General features: G+C 53.6%; 2 protein-coding genes across 2 annotated transcripts; one reads left to right on the plus strand and one right to left on the minus strand.

Moving 5' to 3' along the window:
* Positions 1–566: 566 nt before the first annotated feature.
* On the plus strand, positions 567–12243 carry Dok4 (docking protein 4). Its single transcript, XM_052166702.1, has 9 exons — positions 567–754; positions 5400–5610; positions 8996–9103; positions 9253–9367; positions 9602–9721; positions 9803–9992; positions 10725–10863; positions 11016–11136; positions 11235–12243. Exons 2-9 carry the CDS (start codon positions 5545–5547, stop codon positions 11351–11353), a joined length of 978 nt encoding a protein of 325 aa, XP_052022662.1. The 5' UTR covers positions 567–754; positions 5400–5544; the 3' UTR covers positions 11354–12243.
* Positions 12244–12563: 320 nt separating this feature from the next.
* Polr2c (RNA polymerase II subunit C) lies at positions 12564–20289 on the minus strand. Its single transcript, XM_052166703.1, has 9 exons — positions 20137–20289; positions 19986–20035; positions 16799–16867; positions 16608–16660; positions 14952–15080; positions 14563–14614; positions 13796–13964; positions 13613–13687; positions 12564–13027 (listed from the first exon to the last, which is right to left on the minus strand). Exons 1-9 carry the CDS (start codon positions 20220–20222, stop codon positions 12883–12885), a joined length of 828 nt encoding a protein of 275 aa, XP_052022663.1. The 5' UTR covers positions 20223–20289; the 3' UTR covers positions 12564–12882.
* Positions 20290–20872: the final 583 nt, after the last annotated feature.

A 20872-nucleotide genomic window follows, 5' to 3' on the forward strand; every position in this document is an offset into this window, starting at 1 on the left:
CTACTTGGGCAAGCATGAATACACCACACACACACACACACACACACACACACACACACACAAGACCTAGTCTCAAAAAAAAAATCAAATAAATAAATGAAGGTAAACTAAAGTGTAATGTAAATAAAAAATAAAGGGGGGGGGGGAAACGGGTGAGTGCAGCTGAGTGTGCGACTGGGGAGATGGAGCAGGTACTGGGAAGGCCTGGATGGTAGCAAAGGGTGTGTCTAGCAGGGTATTGACTCTTGAAGTTGGGAGGTGAGGTTCAAAGACTGGGAGTTGATATAGGGTTCAGCGTCCAGCAGATGCGAGGCAATGTGAGTTTGAATTTTGGAGCTCAGGGAGGAGCTGGTGCGACTGAAGTGGGTACTAGAAGTGAGTTGGAAACTTCTGCCCCAGTAATAAGTCATTGGCGGGACTCCGGGATGGGACGGATCTCCCGGGTGAGGCGTGGCTCCGAGAAGGGGCGTGACTCGACGCCAGGGATGGGCGGGGGCGTGGCGGTGGGGCGTGGCGCGGCGCCAGGGCGGCGCGGGGCGTGGACTCAAGGGGCGTGGCGTCGCGGATCGGCAGAACCGGCTGCCTCCCGAGTCTATGCTGGATCCGGAGCTGGCGGCTGTGCTTCACTTTTTAGTCTACAACCGGAGCCGCGCGCCGCCACCCCACCTTTCCAGTCCGGCCGCGCCGAGACGCGGGCATGAGCCTGCCCCGCGCCCCGCGGAGCCAGCACCCTGGCCCGGGCCTCGGCGCCTAGGTAAATAGGGGAGTAAGAAGCGGGGAGGGGGGGTCCCTAGGCCTCACCGAGGCGTGAGACTCCCGCAAGTCTCATCGTGGGGCGCCCTTGGTCACCTCCGGAACCTGCGGGCTCTCCCAGCTATGGGAGCGTCCTACTTTAAGGGAGGAGGATTCAGACTCGTCTCTCGAAGCCAGCGAGACCCTGAAACTCCCTGAGCCGTCCTCACCCAGCTCCCATCTCTAGGAAGCGCAGGTCTGAGTCGTACCTCACCTGCATTCCCTACGTATCCCATCAGAGAAGCCCAGATCCCCGGCTCCCTGAGCCTCTTCCCGGAAGCAGCCTTCCTCGCCTTCCTGCTCCCCAAATTCCAAGAGACGCTTTCCTTCTACTGCCTACCCGACCTGCAAGTGGCTTTCCTATTCATTGTAGTCCTCCGGGCCAGCAGTATCCTGCCCTAAAACCTTCCTCTGGCTCTGGGAGTCTATACACCTTCTTTTGGAGACAGCTAACTTATCTGTCACAGCAAAAGGACGGGAGCGGAGATTTGAGCTGTCGGGGGTTCTGTGCAGTGTGCCTACCCGGAACGGTGGGAACGGAACAGTTGCCAAGCCCTTGGATGGAGGGCTGGAGTAGAGGGCTTTGATAAGACAGGGCAGCCAGGGGCCGGGTGTCAGCTCCAGCACATTCCAGCGGCCGCCAGGGGCTGTGCGCTTCCTGCACATTCTTTGCTGGCCTTTTTCAGAGAAATGCAGGCTGCTGTGTAGGCATCCCAGGTAGGTCCCAGGAGCTGTGCCGGCGTGCTGGGTATTCCTGGGCAGGGCAACAGGCTGGATGTGACCTCATCCAACAACCCCAGCCAAGGTGGGGCCCCTAGCCAGGCTCAGACAGTGTCAGCAGCAGCAGCAGCAGCAGCACAAGTCCCCTGAGGCAGCAACTGTGGATCGTGGACCCGGCTGGTTCTCCTGGACTTCGCTGGTCTTGCCAGTTGGCACCGAGATGTGGAGAAGTGGGAGCCTGCGGCTGCTCACACCCACTGGAAGCAGAGCTGATAATAGTGGCGAAGGGGGAAAGGACGGGGACAATCCTAGATATAATTAGTGTTCTTCTCTAGATTGGGCACCCTCTCTGTCCTTTATCAGTGTCCTGGTCACTGGGACGGAGCTATAGCTAGATAGAAGGGGTTTGGGAGCTGGCATTGTAGGTGTCTCTACATGGCCAAGTGACAGATGAAGGAACCGGAACATCACATCTCATAGTGATATGTGATAGACTGAAACCCTAGATGTCGAGAGACAGCTAATTAGCAAGGCCAGGGTGTCAGGAGGGCCTGAAGAAGGAGGCAGACTTTCAGCGGAGATCCAAATGAGGCAGTGGAATATACTTGAGACCATGGGAGGGAATTTAGTTAGAGGCAGGAAAAAGTGAACTTTCCTGAGAAGGCTTTTACATACTGAGAGGTGGCAGGGTCCCAGGGGAGAACAGACAGCAGTGGCATTGGACCACATTCCTGGGGACAATGAGTATTCAGGTGTCCTGACCCATCTTGTTCCTCTGCCTAATTCAGTACTTATAGTTGTGGGTCTCCTTGGACCAGAGCTTCTGGGCTAAGGAAGCGCACCCTGCTGGTCCCAGATAGCAACCACACAGGGCTGGCGCAGCTGGTGGATGAGGAGAGTCCCTCATGCAGGCGACAACCTACCTGCAATCAAATCTCCGCTGTGAAGTGAAGACAGACAGAGGGCGACGGTGAGGTAGTGTCCAGGTAGGGCTGATTTGCAGCCCTGATAAGATCAGATCTGTCGAGGGTGGGGCAGCCTGGCGGGCCGGCCTGACTCAGGCTCTGCTACTGGTAGGGAGTCTAAGCCAGTGGTGTTTGTTCTAGAGCCAAGGCCTCCAGGCAGGATTCTGGGAGGGAGCATTCAGTGCAGCCTATGGGGCAGGTGGGGGGGGGGGGGGGCTCAGAATGCCTCCTGCATCCTCCCTCCAGGATGCTGCCCTTGCTGGGGAGGGCAGCAGTATGTTGCCCAGCCTGGCTGTTTGTGGTAGCCTGGGCTAGGGCAGCTACTATCCCTCCAGGAATAGTGAGCCACACTGATACCAGGGTGGGGGGTGGGGGTGGGCTAACCCTAGAATCATGAGAATGGCTCCTGGAAACCCACCTCCGCCCATTTAGCATACAGTGCTCAAGGACTTCATGCCCTAAGATGAAGGTGCCACACATCTGGAGGGATCTGTCCCTCTGTGGGCCTGTGAGATGCTAGAGTGCTAGGATGGGTAGGGGCTTTTTTTACTGCCCTTACTTATTGGCTGTTGAGCCTTTGAGGAGGACCTGGGGGCAGGGAGAGGGGGAGCAGATTGGGGATTATTTTCTGTTTAAAATCTTGTTCTCAGTCTGGGCAGGGGGAGCGGGTGGGCGTGGGTCCCTGATGCCTGTTAAATCCATGGTTCCTTCTCTTGATGCTCTCTTTCCAACCCTCTTTGCACTCCATTTTGGGACTGAGTCAGTATTTGCGTCTACAACCTAACTGGGGTCTGAATGCAACCAGAGGCCCGAGAAGGCAGGTCTTGGGCTCCCCCGTAAATGCTATTTTCCAGTGGTTCTAATGTTGGGTGTTCTTTGGACACACAGCAGGAAGCTATGAGACCCCAGTGGCCCATGGGTTGTACAGAGGAGTTGGCTGATGGAGCCAGTTAGAAGTAGCCTGCACCGGGTTTATGGAGACTGGTTTATAATGGGCTTATGACCTGGACTGGGCAGGAGGGTCTGGAGCATGTAGCTACTTCCTGGCTTTACTTCCTCATTTAAAGTAGAAAGAGACTGGTCTTGAACATTTACTCCCATCCCCAGTGTTGGGATTACAGGTATATATCATCACATTCTACCTGGATCCTTTAGAGAAAAAAAAAAAGGTACCCCTGCCCCCCCCCCCCCAAAAAAAACCGAATGTAAAAACTGAGGAACTGCACAGCCTACTAGGGCTGTGACTTCTTGGAGGCAGGTTTGGACACTGGCCTTCAGTGCTGGAGATGGGCCACCAGTGGCCAGCTTTCTAATCATCTTAGAAGGGAGCCCCAGGGGGCCAGTACTTGTCCCGGGGACAAGACAACCCCAGGGACAGGTGACAGAGCCAGAGCTGGGAAAACTGACGCCTCTCTGGCTGCCAGAGCCCAGGTGTGACAGGGCTGGTGATGATTAGACCTGGGAGAGGCAGAGCACCTGCTGTGGGACCGTCCTGGACATGGGAGCTGGGATAGAGGAGGTGAAAGGGTAAGGGGACTGTAGGGGACTGTCACTACACAGAAGAGAGAGGTAACCGCTCTGCCCCACCTCTTGTTTGCATGTGCCCAATGGTGTCCCATCTGTTCCTTGTTAGGGACTCAATAGACAGGGCTCTGGGAGATTAATTCATACCAAGCTGCTGGCAGACTGGGATGCGAGCCTGCCCTAGGGCCTGTTCTGGCAGCACAGATGTCCAGCTGACCCCAGAAATGCTACTGCATTGCCACCCAGTGATCCTGGAGATGCGGGGAGTCTTGCGGGGAGCACCACCCTGACTACTGCGGCTTTCATGACAGAAAAAGCCATGAAAGGTGGTGGCAGGAAGCCAGAGGGAGCGACAGGACAGTGTTCCACACAGGGAATTTCTCATTCATCTTTGGTTGTGTGCTGGACTTGCTGCGTGACCTAAGCCTGGTGGCTTACTCTCTCTGGGCTATTTCCTTTTCCAGTGTATAAAATGAAGGTGTTAGATTGAGCCACGGCTGAGATTGTCTGGGTCTGTGTTAACTGAGCCCAATTCTCCCCCTGCTAGTCCCAGTTTTCCTGAATTGCTTAGGCTACATTCCACACCCTGGGTCATCCTTCCTTTATTAATACCTGCCCATACTCAGAGCATACCTGTGCTTGGCTTGCCCAGACCAAGTGTCCGGTTGGGACCCTGACCCCACCCTCAGGCTGCCCTGTTCCTTCCAGCTCCACTACTACTTCCTCAGAGGCCACAGCCCACAGTCCCACATACTCCTCAGACTTATCCAGGGCCCCACCCCTTGGACTCTGCCCTCCTGCCCAGGAAACACCAGTACCCAGAAGAGCTGCCCAAGAGTCCAGGGGCCAGAAGCAGGGTCTAAATGACTTGAGCTGGTGACTCACAGCCTCATCAGGCTGGAGAGAACCGGGTATAGTGTGGTGGGCTGGAAGTGTAGGCTTTGATAGATACAGAACCCTGCGCCAGCTCCTGACCCCCTCACCATTTCCTGGAAGCACTCAGGAGGGAGGGGTGCTCTAAGTCTACCCTGAAGTTGTAAGAGGCTGGCCAGGTGCCACCAGGCTGAGGGGCCAGGCTCCTCCAAAGCCCGCTACCTCCCCTTTTGCCTGCATCTCCACAGCAAGCAGAACGGGAGACAGCCACCCCAGGAAAGGGTTAACTGCCAGCCCCGGCCTTGAGGGAGGGGACTGGGCTGGACCATTTTTCTGCTCTGCCTCCACCTCGCTTTTCCTGAATGGTTCTGCCGTCCTGGGGTGGGGAGGAAGGGAAGGAGGAAGGGCGGGCAGGCAGAGGGAGGGAGGAGTGTGGGAAGAGGAAGGAAAAAAGGAACGAGACAGCTAGGGGGAAGAGAAAGATGTCACTGGCTCTAATCTCCCTGTCATTTGGGTTTCTGGCAGGAGCTGGGCGAAGAATCTGCTAGAACAATGCTGAGGCGGGGGAGGTGAGGAGCGTCTTACACAGGTGATCGGGGGGGACACCAAGCCACCTGGGCACCCCTCCCGGACTCAGCCCAGCCGGCACCCCGAAGACAGTGGGGCAACCATGGCGACCAATTTCAACGACATCGTCAAGCAAGGCTATGTGAAGATGAAGAGCAGGAAGCTGGGGGTGAGCCACCCCGGAGGGGGCCCTTGTCAATAAACAGTCCTGAGGATGGGTCTGGAGGCATGGCGTGTGGGGGCATGCTGCCCGCCAGCACTGGGTACTGTGTGATTGTAGGTTTCTCAACACTGGCTGGCTGGCATGTAGCTGGCCAGCCTCTGTCTACTGCATCTCTTGCCCCAGCTGGGCTGGCTGGCATCCCAGCCACTGGACCAGTAGTGGTAGCAGACAGGCTGGCAGAGGCATCCCTGCTATTGTTGAAGTTGTGGCCACAGTGGCAGAGGCGCTGGCAGCAGCGGAGGTGGCAGCCACCACTGGGTAGCGGGAGTGACTTGAGAGTAAGGCTGTCAAGAGCGAGAGGAGAGCAGCTTTGGCTCCTGGGCCTCCTCCCCTTGCTCCCCACCCCCCTTTTCCCCCTCCCTCCCTCCCTCCCCATGCTCCCTACCTCTCCTGTCCTCTTTTCTTTAAAGTGACCCTCCCCCTGCCCTACACACTGGCAGCAGTGGCTCAATGTGTTCAGAACCTGCACTCATCATATTCTAGGTGGTTGATAAAGAATTGTTTGGGAAGGAGAGTGGCTTGTTGGGAGGTAGGGGTAGGGACATCAGGGGCTGAGGCCAGAGAGGCTGAGGGGCTGACACTTCCCCCAAGTGTGGGTGGAAAGGCATGGATGGCCCTTGCTCTGGGACAGGTTGCTTTCCTTGGAGTTGGTGGTGGTCGCCCTGACCTGGGGCTTGGAGGGGCACATACCCCTTCTCACCACCCCATACAGGTTTCCAGCTGAGGAGAATCCCCCAGAGGCATGAGTAGGGCCCCTCTGAAGCCTCTGCACTCCTGATATCCCCTACCTCCAAGAGGGGGCTCTTCTCAGCAGGAAAGAAAACCTTGGTGACAGGTGACCCAAGTCTGTTTTACCCAAGACTCCTCCCGTCCCTCCCTGCTACCTTGAGTAGCAGGTAGGGTTGGGTTTAAAGCTTCCTGGGCTAGCCCGAGGGTGAGGAGATAGATGCCCAAGGATCACTTGTCTCCCTCAGGGCTACCTTGGAATGGGGGTGATTCTTGTTCCTCCTGGCTTTCTGGGGCCCTTCTTGGGCTGTCTTGTATCCAGGCAAGGGCCAGCCGTCCACTGCCCTCAGCTGGGCCATCAGTGGATTGAGGCAGGGCCGCTGGGCATGTTCAGAGTCTCACTGGCCCAAGCCTGGTAGAGACGCTGCTCTTTCCAAGACAGAACAAAGAGCAAGGCTAAGGCCAGGCGAAGAAGCCCCGGGAGTGGAGACCTCATTCCTGCGGCCATCCCTTATCCCCATGCTTAGCTCCAGCAAGTCCCCAGGGGCCAGCAGAGCTCTGGCCAGGGCAGGGCTTACCAGGAAAGTGTCGGCTACAGGGCAGTCCTGTGGGGTAAGTGTCAGACCTGTTACAGGAGGATTCTCGGGTCCCCAAGTAGAGAGGTGGACATACTGGGGGAAGAACTGGCAGGTGGGGTGTGGCCTGGCCCGGACTGGTATCCACTGTGTCCAGGGAATTCTTCTCTCCACAGACCTGAGCTTACTCTGAAGTCCTGTGAGGGGCTAGGCTTTGCACTTACCCCAGGCAGTGTCTTATCTTAGACTCCAGGGGTCAGGGGTGCTGAGCGGGATGATGGAAACGGGGTGATACCTACCCTTCCTCCCTTCTTTCCTCCCTCCCTCCCTCCCTCCCTCCCTCAGCAGAGCCTGGCAGAGCGCTTAGGAAGAGCTGATCAAAGACCTGTGAGAACTGAGGAGAGCTCTTGAGTGCATGGCTCCCTGGGGTTGTGTGAGTGTGTATTCTGTAACCAGGCAACCAGGGTGCTCAGGCCCCCCAGGCCTCCCAGGTTGCGGCCTGCTGGGGTGAGGCGGAATGCTTGGGTAGCTCCCACCCACTTAGTTATCTATCCATCCATCCATCCGGCTGTCTGTCCACCCTCTCCTTCATATGCTCATATACATAGCTGTCGGTAATTGCTAGCTGGTATTAGCAAAGGGTGTGAAAATATGGTATAAAAAAAAAGGCTCATGAGGACAGATCAGGCTGAGCTAGGGACAGAGGCGCAGGGTCCCAGACAGGAGCTGAATGAAAGTGACCCAGCTCTAGAGACTTCCAGGGACAAGGACTGTCTAGGTCCATTTTGTGATCTGCTTGCTAAAGGCCTGGTGCACCTTTGACACAGACAGAAAAGTGGCTGACCTGACACCACCCTTTTGGGACTGGGGCCCAGTGGCCATAGAGGTGCAAGGGCAGACATGTTTCCCAGGGCCCCCAAACAGGAGCTACAAGTGTCCCGGCTGAAGGGAATTCCAGAGACGGTCTAGGTCATTGTGCTCTGTCATCCACCTGCCAAAGGCCTGGTGCACCTTTGCCTATGCAGAGAAGGTAGCTGGGTTGGCCAGTGACTGTGGCTCAGTGACCTCTTTCCTTCCTCTGCTTGGCCCAGGCCCTCTTTAGAACCCTCCTGGCTGGGCGTTGGTGGCGCACGCCTTTAATCCCAGTACTTGGGAGGCAGAGGCAGGTGGATTTCTGAGTTCGAGGCCAGCCTGGTCTACAGAGTGAGTTCCAGGACAGCCAGGACTATACAAACAAACCCTGTCTCGAAACAAAACAAAACAAAACAAAACAAAAAACCCCTCCTGTTTGCACTGACAGTGGCACTGGGATGTCTGGGAAACAGATCTGCCAGGCTTGAAGCCTGTTGGCAGGAGCTGGTAAATCCAAGAGAGCCTTGAGGTAGGAGGGAAAGGTCAGATGGGCACCTTATAGAGGTGCTGGGACAGCCTTTCATGGTGTCCAATAGGTGTCTCTGGAGAAGGGTCACCTCTTTAGGAGTTTATGAAGCTCTGGAAAATCTCAGCGGCATAGAGCACAGGACACTTAGTGGTTGGGACAGGCAAGTTACCACACAGGGATGGTACTGTGCTGTGGAGGCACAGCTGGTTCACAGCTCTGCCCCCTTAGTCTCTGTGGGCCTTTGGTTCCCATGGGAACCCCTCTGGGGCACACTGTTGATTAAGTGTTGAGGGAAATCCTTGAGGGGCAAGAGTAATTTCCCTCACACCAGAGCCTTGCCTGGGCCCAAGAGCAGGGCAAGGATGACAGATTGGGTGAGTACAAGGGGCCACTTCTTGTCCCTGGGAGACCCCGTGTATGGCCAGAGTGCTCTGTCCTATGATAATGGGCGTGTCTCTGGAAATCCTGCCTTAACACCAGACCCACCACTTGTTATGGCTACCATCCTAAGGTTTTCTCTAAGCTAGGATCCAGGGAAGGGTGTAGTACTGCTCCCTCAGAGGGCTGGGGTAACTTCAGAGCAGCATTGTCGGGGGATCGTGGTCCAGCAGCCATCCATCCAATCATCAGCTTCTTGATCCGCACGCAGATTTACCGGAGGTGCTGGCTGGTGTTCCGGAAATCCTCCAGCAAGGGGCCCCAGCGGCTGGAGAAGTATCCTGATGAGAAGTCGGTGTGCCTCCGAGGCTGCCCCAAGGTTAGGGGCCTGGGCCCTAGATCCCCCAACCTGTGAGCAAAGATGACTCGCTGAGTCCTGAGGTCTGAGAGCACCTTCCTGGGGAAGCCAGCTATGGGAGGTAGGGCGAAGTGCCCGGCCTGGCTAAATCTCTTGGGATGTCCTTCCAGGTGACTGAGATTAGCAATGTCAAGTGTGTCACACGGCTCCCCAAGGAGACCAAGAGGCAGGCGGTAGCCATCATATTCACCGACGACTCTGCTCGCACCTTTACTTGTGACTCAGGTAAGGCCCCAGGACCGCAGGCTCCGTCTGCTCTCCTTGGGCTTATCAGTCAGTGGTCAAGGCAGCAGGTACCAGAGAAAGGCCAACCCTTGCAGGGAAGAGTGGGAGAGCTGTGCCCTCAGTGGAGTAGGTCCAGACAGAGGCGGGCAAGCAAGGACCCCCTGCGAGGTGCATTCTGGGTGGGCTGCCGGACACTCTGAGCTGGCACAACTATGAAGGGCTGTTTTTCTCTAGAGCTGGAGGCAGAGGAGTGGTATAAGACACTGTCAGTGGAATGTCTGGGATCACGGCTCAATGACATCAGTCTGGGAGAGCCGGACCTCCTGGCCCCCGGAGTACAGTGCGAGCAGACAGGTGAGGCTGGTGCTGGGTCTGAGTGGAGAGGGGGACGGTGGGGCCGCCGGTTAGCTCAGCTGTCATCCGCTGCTGCTGCAGATCGCTTCAACGTCTTCCTGTTACCCTGCCCCAACCTGGACTTGTATGGGGAGTGCAAACTGCAGATCACTCACGAGAACATCTACCTCTGGGACATACACAACCCCCGCGTGAAGCTCGTCTCGTGGCCCCTCTGCTCTTTGCGCCGCTATGGCCGAGATGCCACACGCTTTACCTTTGAGGCCGGCAGGTAGTACCTACCCTCTTTTCTTTTTCTTTCTTTTCTTTTTTCTTTTTTTGTTGGCTTTTTCAAGACAGGGTTTCTCTGTGTAGTCCTGGCTGTCTTGGAACTCAATCTGTAGATCAGGCTGGCCTCGAACTCAGAACTCCGCCTGCCTCTGCCTCCCAAGTGCTGGGATCAAAGGCGAGTGCCACCACCATGGCCATATAGAGACTGCTCTCTGCATGGCCCCAGGCACATTCATTCATCAGCATGGCAACCCAGGGGGCATAGAATACGGACTCAATGCCAGAAGAAGTAATTAGTTTATAACAGGCAGGTCAAGCGAAGCTGTATATCAAGGCCCAGTTCCCCGGCTCAGTCACCGCCAGCAGTGACACTTCCTGGCTTTGTGATTGTGGCCTCAGTACCGGTTTCCTATAGGAGGGCAAAAAAGCACCTAGCCTGCCAGAATGGCTGAGACACTGTTTTTCTGGACGCTTGTAGGTTCCTCTACAGTAAAATGTAGAGGAAAATGAATAGGTTAATTTCTGCGAAGCTTTCACACCTCTACTGGTGTGTGGGAGCTACTGCTCAGCCCGTGTGTACTGTGGTCAAGTCCTCAGACCATAGCCATCCTCTCCTTGAAGACCCTGGTACAACCACAGCTGGCATTGAGAACTGCACACATGGCTGTGCCCACACACATGCACCAGAGTGGAATTCCTGACACCTTGCCCTCCTTGCTTCCTGTGTCCTTAGGATGTGTGACGCAGGGGAAGGCCTCTATACCTTCCAGACACAGGAGGGGGAGCAGATTTACCAGCGGGTTCACAGTGCCACCCTGGCCATCGCTGAGCAGCACAAGCGGGTCCTGCTGGAAATGGAGAAGAACGTGAGGGTGAGACGGTGGCTGTTGCTCTAGGGCGCTGGGAGGTGGGGCAGACATGCTAGCTAAGTCTCCAGCTACACGGTCGCAGGTGAGTCAGGCAGGACCTTGGGCTGGCAGCAGTGTCCCCAGAACTAAAAGCTGGGACCTCTTCTCTGTCACAGCTACTGAACAAGGGCACCGAGCACTACTCTTACCCCTGTACGCCCACAGCCATGCTGCCCCGCAGTGCCTACTGGCACCACATCACAGGTTCTCAGAACATTGCCGAAGCCTCCAGCTACGGTGAGTCAGTCGTTGCTGGGGCCTGTCCCTGTGGAGGCTTCCTGGGCTAGGGCCTTTGGTGTTGAATTCAAATTCTGAGCCTGCATCTCTGTCCACAGGTGAAGGGTATGGGGCAGCCCAGGCCAGCTCAGAAACAGACCTCCTGAACAGATTCATCTTGCTTAAGCCAAAGCCCAGCCAGGAGGACAGCAGTGAGGCCAAGACCCCTTCCCAGTGACAGCCAGACCAGCAAGCACTCAGGATTGCTGGGCCGCCTGTTGGAAAGCTCACAGCAGCAGCCCATGGACAGCCTCAAGGAGCTGGTGGCCACGAGCCGGAGGAGAGCAAGCTGTCCCTCCTTGCCCTCAAGGGTGAGGCTGGACCTCAGCACGTGGCTGGCCACACACACCACCTGAGCATGAGGGGCGAAGCGCCACCGTGGGACTATACACTGTTAATGGTTTTAATATATATGGCTTATAACATATTCTGTATAAACGAGGCTTCCCTCTACCCCTCCCCACCAACACATACCCATTTTTAATTCCACGACCAGACATGGTCAAGGCTGGTTTTGAGTATGAGGGCGGCAGTGCCTGTCCTCAGTGATACGACTCTCCTGCTGCCAAGATGGCTAGAGCTGCCAGGGTCAGAGGGGGACAATCAGACTGGTGCTGTCTGCTGGCTCTTCCTCAGAAGCCCAAGGGCCACGACAGCAGGTAGCTTGCTTCCTCTGGGCCTACAGTGACACAGGAAGAGTCCTAAACTTCACTGTACCCTGTGGCAGCCTTGCACTTGGGAGTGTTAGGCAGAGGTAGCATCTGGTTTTTAAATGCACTTTCTGCACTGGCTCCTTCCTGCTCAGGCTGAAGAGGTCTTTGGGCGGGGCTCCCGTTACTTCAGCAGTAGAGGCTGGCTGGCTAGGGCCAGCCCGGGGCTGCAGCGGGTTTGCTGTGGGGAGCGCCTTGCTGCCCCCTTTCACTGACCAGGGGTATAGTGCTCCGGCAGGGGGAGGTCCTTGCCCTGGGCCAGCCACCCCAGGCCAGATTCCAAGACTAAGACCTTCCTATCTCCCCACACGGTGCTGAAGCTCCCTGCTGAAATGCAATTAAAGCAATTGATTTTCTAGTGCTGGTATTTATTGACTACCGTGCAGAAGGGCTATCTTTCTATTCACATCAAATCTTTTGTTGTGTGTTTGTTTTTTAATACTTTAGGGTTCTGATTTGTGGGAACAGACCTTGTAAATAACCACTGTTCACACGTATGGCAGAATGATAACAGGGTCCCCCGCAGCAGGGCCCTAGAGCCAGGGAGGTGGCACAGCCAACTCTGACTGTGACCCAGGAAATGACCACCCAGAGGTCAGCTAGTTTGTACAAGAAATGGGCCCAGACCCTTGGGAGGGAGGCAGAATTGGCTCAGTTAGTGGCACGATGACGCATGAAGGAGATTATGTTGTGCTCTTTATTGCCAAAAATAAAAACTTTTAAAAAGACAACTACTGTTGATCAATAAATAGTCCTTCTTTTCTGTGCTGGTGTGCGCTCCCCCCAGGCTGCCCGAAAACCACTACAGTAGGGCCAGGGATGCTAAATGTCTAATAAAAAACTGCCTCGTCTAACACCAGTGGAACCCCTGGCAACCTCTCCGATGACCCTCCAGGAGGCAGGCTGAGCAAGGGCAGCCCACGGCCCGAAGCCAGAAGGGCTCCCCGGCTGAAATCCAGTCACCTGAGCCTGGTCTTCTGCGGCATGCATGCTGCGGCTAGTTTATGGTGAGCACGTCGCTCTGGATCTCATGGCTTAACTGAGTCTGTAAGTCACTCAGCTTCTTCTTTAGCCCAGACAGGGCTGAGAGAACAATGGTTTCAGGGCGCAGTGAGCCACACGACTCCACATTGTAGTAAAACCTGAGAGACAAGAGTGGGGTGAGAGCTCTCATGAGGTAAAGCTCGGGCTTCCGGCAGACTTCCCTTCTGTTCTGTGAGACTTGATTCTATTCCTATGAGGCCCCTGATCATAGGACGGGCTGATTGTCCTCTCCCTAAAACCCCTTATGCAGAGGTCCAGAACCACCTCGCAGTTCCTCGAGGAAGCTATAGCTACTTCAAAAGGGCACTGTTGTAAAAACCCTAAAATGACTCTGTGTGTGCATTTCTACACTAGAGACAGCAGGAAAAACCAGACACATGCTGGCTACAGCCCTTCAGTACTTTGGGGGACAGCTATGGTCAGTTTTGCTCTGGCTTGAGCCTAAAGGGGAAGGCCAGAAACAGCATGGGGCAATAAAAGGTTCCTTTCCTCACAGTGACTGAGGGGAATGATGACCAACTCAAGACGAGTTATGTGAGTTTGGCAGTTAGCTCTTCTATCACACAGTAGGGGATAAGGGTGGGAGTGGGGGATGGGGTGTGGTGAGCTTGGGTGTGTGATTGCCTAACAGCCTCCCACACTTACATTTATAATTACAGTCCCAAGCCGGACTGGGGTCTCACCTCTCGGGCTTGCCATTGGGGTCATAGGGAGCCTGCGACTCATCCTCATCAAGCTCGGAATACTCGCTCTTCGGCCTGAGGGCAAGCACAGGGGAAGCACAGTGGCTACTCCTGCTCCAGCACCCACCACCTATGTCCACCACAGCCATGGCTACCCGCCCAACCCCCCCCACACACACATACCACTCCTCAGGCTTGGGATACACTGTATGCCTAAGTGCGTTGTCTGGATCGTATTCAAAAGCTACCCCCGCAGTAGGGTTCCACTTGGCATGTTCCTTGCCAAAGCCCTTCTTGGCATAGGCTCGAAGTCTTAGCTCCTGCCCCTTCCTCAGCTTGACAATAAGGATGTCTGCAGGGAGAGGTGAGAGTGAGCCAGGAACAAAAAGAGGCGAGTTCTCCAACTTGTGACCTGCAGTACTGCATGAAGACAATCCACATCTTGACAAAACGTTCCAAAGATGAATGAAAGAGCCCAGGCAACTCAAAGGTTACATCTGACCTCTGCATCTTCCCACCACCAGCTTGACTGCCCCACCCCTTACCCTCCTGCCCCACCCCCTACCATCCTGTCCCATCCCCTTATCCTCCTGCTCCATCCCTTACCATCCTGCCCAATCCCTTACCCTCCTGCCCCATCCCTTACCCTCCTGCCCCACCCCTTATCCTCCTGCCCTATCCCCCTACCATCCTGTCCCATCCCCTTACCCTCCTGCCCCATCCCTTACCATCCTGCCCGATCCCTTACCCTCCTGCCCCATCCCTTACCCTCCTGCCCCACCCCTTATCCTCCTGCCCCACCCCTTATCCTCCTGCCCCACCCCTTACCCTCCTGCCCCATCCCCCTACCATCCTGCCCCATCCCTTACCCTCCTGCCCCATCCCTTACCCTCCTGCCCCATCCCTTACCCTCCTGCCCCACCCCTTACCCTCCTGCCCCACCCCCTTACCATCTTGCTCCACATAGTCATTAGGGTCGTTATCACGGTTCCGGGATGTCACCTGTAGGAAACCCAAACAAGCAGCATTAGCCTATCACCTCTCCGTCACCTCTGGCAACTGTCCCTCGCAAATGCAGCCTATAATCTGTCAATCCAGGGAAAGGAGGCCGAGGAGGAAGAGATGGCAGAGTGGTCCAGAGAGCCCAGTGGCCTTTACAGGGATCTTTGAACAACACAGTGCGCATGTCACCAATACTGCTCTGCTCAGGAACTCAGGACCAGCATGTCTAGGTGGTGGCTAACGTAGATGGTCACAGGGTAGGTTAGCATCTACCTCATAAAGATCCACTCCAGTCTGTCCCACTTGGAGCCAGGCAGAGAAGAGCAAAGGCACTAACCGGAATAACCCGGGGGCTGTTGGAGATGAGATCTCGGGAGGTGACGTGGCGCGTCTGGTCTTCATTGCACCTCACATCCAGAGTGAACTCCACAGAACACTCAGGGCAGAACTCTTCACATGTGCAGTCCTGAGGCAGGGGGGGCAGTTGGAATGAGGAAACTGGATTCTGCTTCTCCTAAGCAGCTCTTTCCAGTTTCTTCTTGGTGAAAAGAGTGTGACCACAGTCCCAGCCCTTCTGAGCTGTGACATCTGGTTCACCTCAAGATAACTTGTATTCCTGCCAGCAACTACACTTCCTTTCCACGGCCACTGCTACAGGTGACCACTAGGGGGCACACTGCTAATACAGCAGCGCCTAGAGAGGACCGTCTCAGAGGACCAAGGTTGTATGGGGCTGGCTATACAGTCCTCTATGCAGACCAGCTTGGAAATTACTGAAAATACAAACAAGGGAAGAACAGGAAAACAAACAAACAAACAAGCAAGCAAACAAACAAACCACCCCAAAAAACAAAACCCCTTTCAAGCTGTAGATTATTTGGGGAGGGGGGCTGGCGTACATATAGCCCAGGGTGGCCTGGAGTTTAGTATGTATAGGAAACTTAAAACTACTGATCCTCCTGTTGCTACTACTCCCCACGCGCTAGGATTATAGGCGTGTGTCGCAACATCCGGTTAATCTTTACTTCGAAATCTCTTAGAGAACGTTTTACCCATATAAAAATCCAGGGAGGACAGATTGCCACCTGTCACATGCCCATCTTCCAGTTTTCTTATCATCAACACTTGCCATTCTTTGCAGGTGTTTGTGTGCTCTGAGACAGGGCACATCTCACTAGGTAACCCCGTAAATGGTGGGATACAGGCAGCCAGCCATAGAGGATTAGAGAAGGGTCAGGGTGCTCGCAACTTATTTCCAAAAAGGTTAGGGAAAAATAAGGCAAATGCAGTAAAACATTAACATCTACTAACTACAGAGGAAAAAAGCAGGTGTTTTATTAACATTTCTCAGACAGGCATGGGATCACACGCCTTTAATAACTGCAGCATGTGGGAAACAGAGCAGGCAGATTTCAGTTCAAGGCCAGCCAGAGCTACATAGTGAGACTCTCTGAAAAAACTAAAACAAAACCAAAGAGAATAAATAGATGGGAGGGTTGTTGGGAGGATGGAGAGATGGCTCAGCTGTTAAAAGTACCTGCTGCTCTGTTCCCAGAACCTAAATCCAGTAGCTCACATCTGCCTGTACTAGTTCCCGTGGCTCTGATGCCCTCTTTTGATCTTAGCCTACCTGCACATACACAGGGGTGACATATACATACATAAAAAGTGAGTGTGTCCCCTACCCTTTTGTTGTTTTGAGACAGGGTTTCTCTGTACTGCCCTGGCTGCCCTGGAACTCACAGATCCACCTGCCTCTGTGTCCCAAGCTCTGTGCGCCACCACGCCCACCCGCGTGTTCCCTTTTGTGGGGCTCACTGATGATGCCTGGATGTGCTGAGGGCAATCTGAACCAAGGACCACACTATTAAGACATCACCTTCACAGTGAGTACACCATAGTCAACCAGAAGGAAGACACCCAAAAAGATTCCAGGGAGAACTAGTCTCCTGCCCCCTCCCTGTGCCTCAGTCTACCCACCAAAAACACATACCCGGGAGTACTGCAGCTTGTCCACAATGTCGTCACTGGTGAGAGGGATTAAACCTGCAAGACACAGAAAGGTGCTCTGCAGAACAGCCAGGAGCCCAACCATCGGCAGAGCCTCAAGGAGCTCGCGCAGGCCTCCGGGGCTGGGGCGGGGAGCATCCCACTTGCATCCCTTCCCTCAACACCGGCACTCACCAAGCCTGTGCGCGATGAATTCATCGTGAAGGACCGAGGAGTTGGCATCAATCTGAACCCAGTCGATGGCTGAAAAAGGTGGCAACAAAACAGGATGAGTGAGGACTCGTCACCAGACTCATTTACAGACCCACAGCACTGTCTCTCTCCAACCTCTGCCCAGCACTCAGGAGGCAGAGGCCAGCCTGGTCTACAAAGGGAGTTCCAGGACAGCAAAGGGCTACCCAGAGAAACCCTGTCTCCAAAAACAAAAACAACAACAACAACCAAAAAATAAAAAAGAGAAAAAGAATCAAGTCAGTGTTTACAAAGTTGAAGCTGTCAGATGAGGCTGCAAGAGGCTCTAACTTAAAGTGATAGCTGCAGGTTCATGCAGCCCATACGCCACATATAACACCTCCCTGCCCCAGTGAACCGGGTACCGGCCTTGCTAGTCTCTGTCTGTCTCTGTCTGTCTCTCTCTCTCTCTCTCTCTCTCTCTCTCTCTCTCTCTCTCTCACACACACACACACAGCATTTATGGATATTTAGGGAGTTGAATACTTTTAGGGACTTGAATACTTTTCTAAAGATTCCTTTTAAGCCGGGCAGTGGTGGCGCATGCCTGTAATCCCAGCACTCTGGGTCTACAGAGTGAGTTCAAGGATAGCCAGGACTATACAGAGAAACCCTGTCTCGAAAAAAAAAAAAAACCAAATCCAAGCTGGGCTGTGGTGGTGAACGCCTGTAATCCCAGCACTCTGGGAGGCAGAGGCAGCCGGATTTCTGAGTTGGAGGCCAGCCTGGTCTACAGAGTGAGTTCTTATTTATTTATTTACTTATTTACTTACTTATTTATTTATTTATTGGTTTTTGGGGGTTTGTTTTTTTCAAAACAGGGTTTCTCTGTATAGGCCTGGCTGTCCCGGAACTCTGGAACTCACTCTGTAGACCAGGCTGGTCTCAAACTCAGAAATCTGCCTGCCTGCCTCCGCCTCCCAGAGTGTTGGGATTATAGGCGTGTGCCACCACCGCCCAGCCTACAGAATGAATTCTAGGACAGCCAGGGCTATACAGAGAAACCCAGTCTCCAAAAAACCAAATCCAAAAAAAAAAAAAAAAAAAACCAAACCAAAACAACAACAACAACAAAAAAGATTCCTTTTAAATCTGCTACCTATGCCAATACCAAATCCAAGAACAAAAGCTATGTGGGCATCATGGGCTGGAAGTATGGCTCAGAGGTTAAGAGGTTCCTGGCACCCACATCAGGCAACTCACAACTCTGTAACTCCGACTCCAGGGGCACCTGAGACCCCTGGCCACCTCCAGCACCTGCACTCACCTGTAAACACCCACACACAGAGACACAGTTAAAAACAAGTCAGGAAAAACATCTCGAGAGCAAAACATCCCAAGTTTCATGGCCCACACCTCATTTCTGATATAACCAGATAGCCCACTTGGAATTTCAGGGTTACTCACACCAACAGATGCTCACTGGATGGCTTCAACAGGGAAAGCCCACTAACAATAAAGCCCAATCCCTCCCAGTTCATCCTGGACATATAGGACTGTATGAGTACAGGTGCTTCACTTAACCATGTATGTAATCACCCATAAGCAAACACCTGCATGTAAACAATGACGTTCAGAAATCAAATGGTGTTGGAGCCCAGTTCTCAAGCATCTGACACAGGCACAGACGCAAGGAAGAGGCCAGAAGACCAGCCGAGGATAGGCCCAACCTGCCCTGCCCTGCAGTGCATCCTCAACCCAAGCAAGGACCAAGCTTCCTCATGATTTATTTCTGGGGCCCATCGAATGCCCTTAATCGACTTCCCATCATTCCATCCCCCCACACCTTGGTGGGAATTTCCAGTCTCAAAAAACCTTGTGTGTCTTATGTCTACCAATGCTCCAATCCCTTCTTTTGGCTTCCTTCCGCTCTCTCAAAACAAGAAAACAAACAAACAAACAAAACTGTTCAGACTCTCCTGAAGACAGGTGTTATATTTTGCCTTGTGTTATGTTTGCCCATGTCTTGGCTCTACCTGAAAACTTACATGGTTTACACATGTAGCAAAAATAAGAAACTCATTTAAAAAAATGTTTTTAACTGTGTCTCTGTGTGTGGGTGTTTACAGGTGAGTGCAGGTGCGGGAGGTGGCCAGGGGTCTCAGATGCCCCTGGAGTCAGAGTTACAGCACCAGGATGGATAAAAACAAAACAACAACAACAAACAAACAAACAAAAAACGCAACTCTCTCTCTCTCTCTCTCTCACACACACACACACACACACACTTCAACCATAATGAACAAAAGTATGAGATAACACACAAGCTTTCTCTCGTGTGGAATCTATCTCAATCTCTCTCTCCCTCTCTCTCTAATAAAGTGAGAGTTCAGGGCCTGCAAGATGTGCAAGACGGTTTATCTGGATAAAGCCCTGGGACCCATATAGTAGGAGAAGAGAATCCCTCTCACAAGCTGTACTCTGACCTCTACAACGGTGAACTACCGTACTCTCGTGCCCAGAGATATATACATATATGTAAATAAATGTTTTCAAAAAGATAGGGGGAGAAGACAATAAGGTATAGCAGGGTACTATCTGAAAGGACAGAAGAGACCAAGTATATTACTCTGTGTGTGTAGATTTCAAAATGCATAACGAAGTCCGTTATTTTGTAAAATTAACATGCATGTTCAAAAGACACCAGCCAGTAGCGAACGCTGACTTAAAAGCAAAAGCGCAGCCGGGCGGTGGTGGCGGACGCCTGTAAACCCAGCACTTTGGGAGGCAGAGGCAGGCGGAATTCTGAGTTCGAGGCCAGCCTTGTCTACAGAGTGAGTTCCAGGTCAACCAGGGCTATACAGAGAAACCCTGTCTCAAAAAAAAAAAAAAAAAAAAAAAAAAAAAAAAAAAAAATTTAAAAAAAAAAAAAAAGCAAAAGCGCATCTATCTACACTACTTCGGTAATCGCTGTATCGCCTGCTAACGGGCTGCAGCCCGTTTAATAGTGCTTAGTCTTGTTTTCTGTTGCTCTTGTGTAGACGACCAGTATTGGAAAGCCCGCAGCTAAGCAAGGCACGCACCAAGGCGGGCCTAGGCGGCTCCGGCCCAGCGTGCAGCACCGCAGTGTTCTCAGCCCCGACCCGGGCCGCAGGGCCGGCGGCGCGGGCTCCGAGGGAGGGTCGCTTACCTATTATGGGCACCTCTGCGATGAAGACCCTCCGAATGGAATTGGCCACCCTGCAGGAGGAAAGACAAGCGGTGTGAGCGGCCCCGAAGCCACAGCCCCGGGAGTAGGAGCCCGAGGACCCGGCGCCCCGCGTCTCCCCTCGTCGCCTTACGCCAGGTCGGTGTTCTCGATAATGAACTTGACGTTCTCTTCGGTGAGTTCCGTGATCCGCACGGTTGGCTGGTTGGCGTACGGCATCGCGACCCTCCGCCAGGCTCCGGCGCCAGCGGCACAGCGCGCCTGCGCGGCCACCAGCAGTTTGTCGGCGGGGCACCCGGCGCTTCCGGCTAGACGTGGGCGCAGCGCCACCTGCTGACCGGAGGTCGGAACTCTCCCGGCTTGTGTTTTCTAACCACACCGGCGCCAAAATGCACTGGTTCTATGCTCTTGAAATCCCCAAGATATACAGCACAAAATTACATGTACGGGGTCATTCATGCCAATGTTATGTGTAACTGCTAAAAATAACTCATTAGGCAATGATTGACAGAGACTTGGTTAAACGTACGTACCAGGCTGGAGATACGGCGTTGGAGATAAGATCACTCACTGGCTGCTCTTCTAAGACTTGGATTGTATTCCTAGCACCCAGATGACTCCTAACACCTTTAGCTTCAGTTTCTGAGGAAACTCTCACCAGGTATTCACGTGGTGCATAAACATACATGTAAGTAAAACACCCATATACATAAAAATAAATTTTAAAATACATAGAAATACAATGAAACCTTTAAAAAAACCTTTTAAAAGTTGTACATCTATACATAAACAAAATGGCTGGGGAGGTGACTCAAGTGTGCAGAACGACTTATTGGTAGGCTATTTCTCCGCCGGTAAAATAAGCCAAT

The sequence above is a fragment of the Apodemus sylvaticus genome, chromosome 21 (assembly GCF_947179515.1).
Source record: "Apodemus sylvaticus chromosome 21, mApoSyl1.1, whole genome shotgun sequence".
Taxonomy (NCBI): Eukaryota; Metazoa; Chordata; class Mammalia; order Rodentia; family Muridae; genus Apodemus; species Apodemus sylvaticus.